At 42.3% G+C, this 7,133-nt stretch overlaps 2 protein-coding genes across 2 annotated transcripts in view; both read right to left on the bottom strand.

Annotated features, from left to right (window-relative positions):
* Positions 1-2,931: 2,931 nt before the first annotated feature.
* On the bottom strand, positions 2,932-5,140 carry LOC119343466 (flavonoid O-methyltransferase-like protein Os11g0303600). Its single transcript, XM_037614401.1, has 2 exons — positions 4,301-5,140; positions 2,932-3,518 (listed from the first exon to the last, which is right to left on the bottom strand). The coding sequence occupies exons 1-2, from the start codon at positions 5,096-5,098 to the stop codon at positions 3,222-3,224; spliced, it is 1,095 nt and encodes a 364-aa protein (XP_037470298.1). The 5' UTR covers positions 5,099-5,140; the 3' UTR covers positions 2,932-3,221.
* A 512-nt stretch (positions 5,141-5,652) lies between these two features.
* Positions 5,653-7,133, bottom strand: part of LOC119343461 (ubiquitin receptor RAD23b-like) — a 46,285-nt gene continuing 44,804 nt past the window's right edge. The window contains exons 9-10 of the mRNA XM_037614398.1: positions 5,867-6,046; positions 5,653-5,739 (exon numbers count right to left, since the gene is read on the bottom strand). Of these exons, the coding sequence (XP_037470295.1) occupies positions 5,653-5,739; positions 5,867-6,046 (267 nt within the window). The remainder of the gene's footprint in view (positions 5,740-5,866; positions 6,047-7,133) is intronic.

Genomic DNA, 7,133 nt, shown 5'->3' with positions numbered 1-7,133 from the left:
GTGGGAACGGTTGACTGGTCGGGAGTGGGTGGGTGAGGGAAGACAGAGGGGGTGGGTTGGGCGGTGGCGTTTTTTGTTGTTCCGGTGTTAGGTGCTACTAGGTATTAGCAGAATAAGATGTTTGGTGTGCAGAATAAGACTCCAGAGGGTGTTATCATAATTTATCCACCCTATATATATATATATATATATATATATATATATATATATAGAGAGAGAGAGAGAGAGAGGGGAGGGAGAGAGAGAGAGAGAGGTGGAGGGAGGGGCTAGGCTGAATTGGAGGAGGAAAACCCTCCCTTGGGTTGTGTCCAGTGTGGAGGAGTCCTCCTCCAACTCCCATGCGCCCCCATAACTTGTCCAATAAGCTTAAAGGGTGCGCCAACCCTACATGGGCCTTCTAGGCCCATTAGCTCTCCACGAATATGCCAATTGATATATGTTTTTAGCCCATTGACCGTAGATAAATTCTAGGGACTCCTAGATCATTATATAAGTCCTCTATTATTTATATTAGGCCTCGGAAACAATTTCTGCCAATATATCATTTCCAGGTGTTACCAGGTATTCCCTGAAACTCTTCCGGTTACCTCGAAACACTTCCGGTTTTTATTCCCAAAACTATTTCAATAATATTTTCTCATAACTCTCGCTCCAATAACACTCAACAGGTCGTTATTCCTTAAGCGTGAGGCCCTGCAGGTTCGTTAAAATATAGATATGACCGACACTCCCTTTCGCTCAATGATCAATAGTGGAACCGTGGACATCCATATTCATCCCCGTGAATAAACGAATGGTATTCGAGTAAACCTTTGTTTATCATAAGCTATCCCTTTGCTTCGCGATACATTACAAAATCCAGGGTGAGATGTATCAGTATCCTCTTGAGTCAATCTCATGCTCACGATACTAGTCTGCTCATTACCAATTTTGTTCGTCTTTCTCGTTGACATATTCTGCCATCCCTATGACCCAGTCACCTGTGTTTGGCCAGATGATGATGCATGCCATCGCACTGAGAGACCCTAAGAATATCTCTTCATCGTTGGAGGAGCAAATCCCACTCTTGAGCTATCCAACCCCTTGTCAAACTTTCCGACGAACATGTAAGTTGTCCTGATGATCACCGTTTAATATATGGCATTTGAGCATCCCCAAAGTTAATCATCCAGTAAGAAGTGGCTACGATCCTCTCATGGTCTAAGAAACTAAAGCATACCACTAGTAGAAAAGAGGGCTTTGGTCCACCCCGGGTTAGCCCATTAGTCCCGGTTCAGTCTAGAACCGGGACTAATGGGGGCATTAGTCCCGGTTCGTGCGCCCAAGGGCCACGTGGGCCATTTGTCCCGGTTCGTCTGGACCTTTTAGTCCCGGTTGGAGCCACGAACCAGGACTAAAGGGTGCGATGTCCATTAGTCCCGGTTCGTGGCACCAACCGGGACTAAATGGTTAGACCTTTAGTCTCGGTTCGTGGCACGAATCGTTACTAATGGGGTTTGAGGCATTAGTACCGGTTCATGGCACGAACCGGTACTAAAGGTCCCATTTTCAAACTCTACCCCCCCCTGTGGATCGCCTTTTCAGTTTAAAAAATAAAAGAAAATGATGAAAATGTCAAAAAAATAAAAGAAAATAAGTTTCCCATGTGATATGTGGTCTAGTTGTTGGGAAAATTTGCAAATATGAACTTCGACTTTATTTGCAAAATCTCTCGAGAATTTGTAAAAATGGGCATAACTTTTGCATACTAACTCGGATGAAAAAGTTTTTATATGAAAAATCATCTACTCGAAAAGTTAAACATTTTCAAAATCCCCAAAAACCTAACAGAAAAAAAGTTGTAGGGCTTTTAAGATCTAGAGTGGAAAAAATTGAATTTTTTTCAAACTGTGGTCAAACAATGGTCAAACTAATTATTCTACAATATTAGTGTTACTAAATAATTATTTCAGTTATTTTGAATTTTGGTCAAATCTGGTCAAACTGTGGTCAAACAATGGTCAAACTGTGGTCAAACAATGGTCAAACAATGGTCAAACTAATTATTCAAGAAATATTAGTGTTACTAAATAATTATTGTTTTTTAAAACAATAATTTCAAACTCAAACAGTGAAATGTGTCACTTCATGCTCAAGGAAAATTCCTGAAGGTTAATAGGATTGACATCTTACTATTGTGAGGAAAACAACAAGTGCAGCCTTGGAAACGAGGGAGAATAGAACCCGGAAGCTAAGCGTGCTCAGGCTGGGGGAGTGGGAGGATGGGTGACCGTTCGGGAAGTTAGATGATTTGGAATGATGAGGGGTGATTAGAGATTAGAGAATAAATTGAGCAGTGATGAGGGGTGGTGATTAGAGATTAGAGGTTAAAATAATTCAGAAATTTGAAAATAAAAAAATTTCAAAAAAAAATCATAAAATTTCCTTTAGTCCAGGTTGGTGTTACCAACCGGGACTAAAGGTGGAGCTCCACGTGGCCGCGACCTTTAGTCTCAGTTCGTTTAAGAACCGGGACTAAAGGGGAGAGGCATTAGTAATGACCCTTTAGTCCCGGTTCAAAAACCAGGACTAAAGGGCCTTACCAACCGGGACAAAAGCCCCTTTATCTACTTGTACGTTAAATGTCTATGTTATATCAATAGATTTGTGACGATACGATAGTATCTCGAAGTATAACAAACAAGTTGGAACAACTCAATACGGTCATTCTTCTAATGTCATACTCTCAATGTTGTTTGGGACTATCGTTACACTTAAAAATATCCCAAGATCCGGAAGAAATGATCAACATACAACACTTGAGATAGTTCTACGGCGAGACTAGGAATCGGATTTTACCGTTTATCATTCCACACATGCTTATGAGATTTTTATTGAATCTCATATTCCAGGATCAGAGCAAATATAGCATAGAATATCAACTCTTAATTATAAATGTGAAAATAAATAATACAATATTATTGCCTCTAGGGAATATTTCCAACATAATCTTATGGTAGGCTATTGTACATGGTATCGTATGAAAAACACTGTGAGTGCATATATAATACTTTTCCAAAAGAAAGTCGCACGAGTACCATAATGTAACAAAACATAACAGTGTTCCTATTTTATGACCCGCGAGACCTCCCTTCAGAAAATTGTAAGGCACACAATTATTTATATATCCTTGGAGCACACAACAGTTCACAACATATATTATAGCATTTGGGAGCACAACCTTACGGGTAGACCTCAATGACAACTCGAGCTCCAACTTTCTTGAAAATCTTATATTCGCTGAATCCTGCTTTCATGAAGATGTCGCTCCAGTCCTTTTCATCCCGCTGCCGACCTCTCGTCATCACCAGCTTCAACATATCCACCAGGTGATGGGTTTCCAGCATCAGCCCTGAAGCCGAGCTAAGCATAATATCTATCACAATGACTTTTCCTCCTGCGTCTCGGGGAGGAATGGCCTTCTTGCATTGTGCCAAGATCTTGATGCAATCCTCGTCGCTCCACAAGTGCAGAACAGACTACCATGCATGGATAAACTTCTGTAAGTTTAATCAAAACTAGCAAGAAAATATAACTTGAATTAAAGTGTTACTTCAAACAGAACAACTAATCATTTTTAGTCGGTGCTCTCTATTGGGTTTCACCTATGGATCACGAACACACGCATAAAACACTAAACATTGGAGACCACAATGATATGTCGGTTTTATCGTGCAATGGTCGTTGATTTCACGTTGCCTTGATATCATGCACCCCATCACAATCTCGCGAGCGTGTGACTAGAAACCAAACTCAGGGACATATACTGGATCGTGCTACATGCATGACTACATGGAGAACGTTCGTTCACTCACGACTGGCTACATAAGTCCTAATCTGACTCAAACTCGACTAAGTTAACTAGTACTCCCTCTGTTTCTTTGTTTACTTCACATATTAATTAGATTTGCCTTTGAGTCAAACTTTGTAAATAGTTTAATAAAACATTCAAAAAAAACAGTGTAATAAAATTCATATAAAATATATCAATGTTTACAACACCAAATAAGTACAAAATGAAAATATACTACTACTTCTACAAAATGTAATATAAGGCGTTTTAGATCACTATTGTGATGATCTAAAACGTCTTCTATTAGCTTACAAAGGTAGTAGATCATAGATCTAATAATAGTGATTTGGTATTATGAATTTTAATATATCTTCTGTAAATTTGGTCAAACTTTAAAATGTGTAACTTAAGAAAACCCTAATATATGAGCATGTGGGACGAGGTGGAAGATGGCAGATTCATAAATACCTTGATCAACACAGCTTGAGCAGGCGGGACGACATGGAAGATGTCACCAGCAACATACTTAACCACTCCTTCAGCCGGAGCTTTGTCGATGACCTTTGGCAGGTCCAGCACAGTGCACTTGATGTGCGGATAGGCCTTGACGATGGCCCTCGCCGTCGTCCCATCACCACCGCACAAGTCAGTCAGAGACTCCAGTCCCTGAAATAGGTCACGGCACTGTCGTAGCACAAGACCGATCCCCATATGGTTATGGGAAGCCTTGGCCTCGTGGACCAGTTTATCCATCTCCGGGTCCAGGAGCGCCATGCTGTCGTCGAAGATGGTCGCGCCGTGCAAGTCTTCGAACGGCGAAGGCACCGGCCCGTCAAAGTCCTTCCTGAACCAGTCCGCCAGCCCAAATGCCGCCTCCACGTAGTACCGCGAGGAAGCCACACGCACGATGGCTGTCTGGCAGCCATCGCCGTCGATGTGGACGCCGTCCACCAGGAGGTACGATATCGGGTTGAGGCGGTACGTCGTCCCCGCGTCGGTGGTGTCGAAGACGCCTGCCGTGGCCAGCTGATACAGCAGGCGGCCGAGGAACGACAGCTTGGACGGGGGCAGTGACAGCGCGGCGATCAGGTCGTGGGGCGACGCGGCGCCGCCGAGACCATGGATGGCCGTGGGGATGCCTAGCTCGACGGCGCACCGGAGCGCCATGGGTGTGAGGTAGCACAAGGTGTGGCGCCACAGGTCGGCCTGGGCCTGGAGCAGCTCAGCGTCGGTGGGGACGGCCATCTTGTCGGTCTGAGCTGCCATGATCGTCTCTCTCTTTCTCTCTCTCTCTCTCTCTCTCTAAGACCTCGGTGCTGAGTTGTGCTCGTGCACTTGTGCTAATTATATAGGGGAGGACTGACCTATACATATAGCATTCGTTGGCTATCCTGTCTTTTCTCGTGGAACACGAGGAGATGATAAGGCAGAGCATGGTATCGGGGAGGACTTACATTCCGCTTGTCCGCTGAAGAACAAGCTACTAGTATCGTAAAAGCTAACACGAATAATAGTCAATTGTTGGCTTCTATAGCCCATTTAATAGTTTGCATATATAGTTGTAAACAAATATGCAGCCCCACAAAGTTTGCTACTACTAGGTCGTTATCCAGACACTCATGACAGATGTGATTGCTACCCGATTCGTATGACTTAGTTGGCAACCTTTGATAGATTTATGGTCCCTGCATCTTGTTAGTAGTAGTAGTTGGAGTGTGGGGATATAGCGGACGAGCTCGCGCGCTCCCGCTTGGTGGACCAATGGTACGGTGAGGCGTGGGAGGTTGCATTTAGTGCTGATGAAAATACGACCGAAGATGTCAGGTGCGAACAGTTCGTGTACGGTGTGTGTACGCATATGACCTAACAACGGGGTGGAACGGCGCCGTGATGGACTGACAATAATCCTAGAAAACGATCCATCGGCACAGAATGGTGGAAACGCACATGACGTGAGCGAAATAGCTCAACACTCTCTCCTTCACTCATCTCCCACCCTCAGCAGTCAGCACCACACACATAGCACATACACACCAAGGAGACGCACGCACGGGAGCGGAAGCGGTGGGAGGAGCAGTGGATGACCAACGCCTCGCCTCGGCCAGCCAAGTAGTTGCTGCTGGGGTTCGAGCGCCTCCTCCGGGACAACCTCGGCGCGCGGATGAAGAACCTGGACGACGCGCCCTGGTACGCCGATTCATAGCTCGCCTTGGCCTGACGGGAAAATGGCATATGAAGCGTAGTACTAGCAGCATGTACGCTATCGATCTGTATCTGTGTAATTTTCTAAAAATGTTTTGAATTGGTTCATGGGATTCGGGAGCAATTTTTTTTCTGTCTAACATACCAATTTTGAATTAAATTTCTATTGGTCACATGGCAAAGTCAGAACATTATGTTTCCAAGCACATGCCAAATTTTTAGAAAAATTAAAATTGTCACACGACAATTTACAAATTATATTTTCTAAATCATGGCAGTTCTTGAAACAAATTTATAATTGTGTAATGGCAATTCTAGAAAGAAATTGTGTTTTCTAAATCATGGCAATTGTTGAAACAAATAGTTTACATACATGCCCACTTAATATATATCGCCATGTTCACATGGCAAATACAGGTATTCTTGTTTCAATTGTACCATGGCAAAAGCTAATAAAAAAAGTATTTATCATGGCATTTTTATTGTAGATACAATGTCAAATTATCTTTTTATTGTTTTTATAATGGCATTTGTTTTGTAAATAACTTCGCAATTATTGAACATGTCAAAAAATTCTCTTCCGTAGCATGGCAAATTCCTAAATTTGCCGTGTTTCTAGAGAACAAAATTCCTAGCAAAAATTGTCATGCACCCATGAAAAAAAATTCCTAAATTCGCCTTCTTTCTCAAAAGAACAATATTCTTTAAATTTGCCACGATGTGCACTGTTTTTAAGAGCATGATGGCACACTTTGCGTACGCATCCTGACAAATTATATACACAATTGCCATGCTTTGTTTTTCTTTTCAACATCATGGCAAGTAGTGTCATGGTAATTTTTACGCATAATTGCCATTTTTGCCATGTTGTGATTTTTTTGGCTTTGACAACTTATGATGTTTTATTTGCCTTCAACTATGTACATGACATGGAATTTTACTTGATTTTTAGCTATAATATATACATGGAAACCTTTTTTTTCATGTTCAGTTTAAGTTTTGTACTACAACCATATAATATCCATGGCAAACTTAATGTGTTTTTGACATGGCGTCTTAAGTAGTTGTTCTATATCTATATAGTTGCCAAGGCAAAAAT

This window comes from Triticum dicoccoides, unplaced genomic scaffold, assembly GCF_002162155.2.
Source record: "Triticum dicoccoides isolate Atlit2015 ecotype Zavitan unplaced genomic scaffold, WEW_v2.0 scaffold128626, whole genome shotgun sequence".
Lineage (NCBI taxonomy): Eukaryota > Viridiplantae > Streptophyta > Magnoliopsida > Poales > Poaceae > Triticum > Triticum dicoccoides.
The sequence above is the reverse complement of the archived record's forward strand: the minus strand, read 5'-3'. Positions and strand labels throughout refer to the sequence as shown.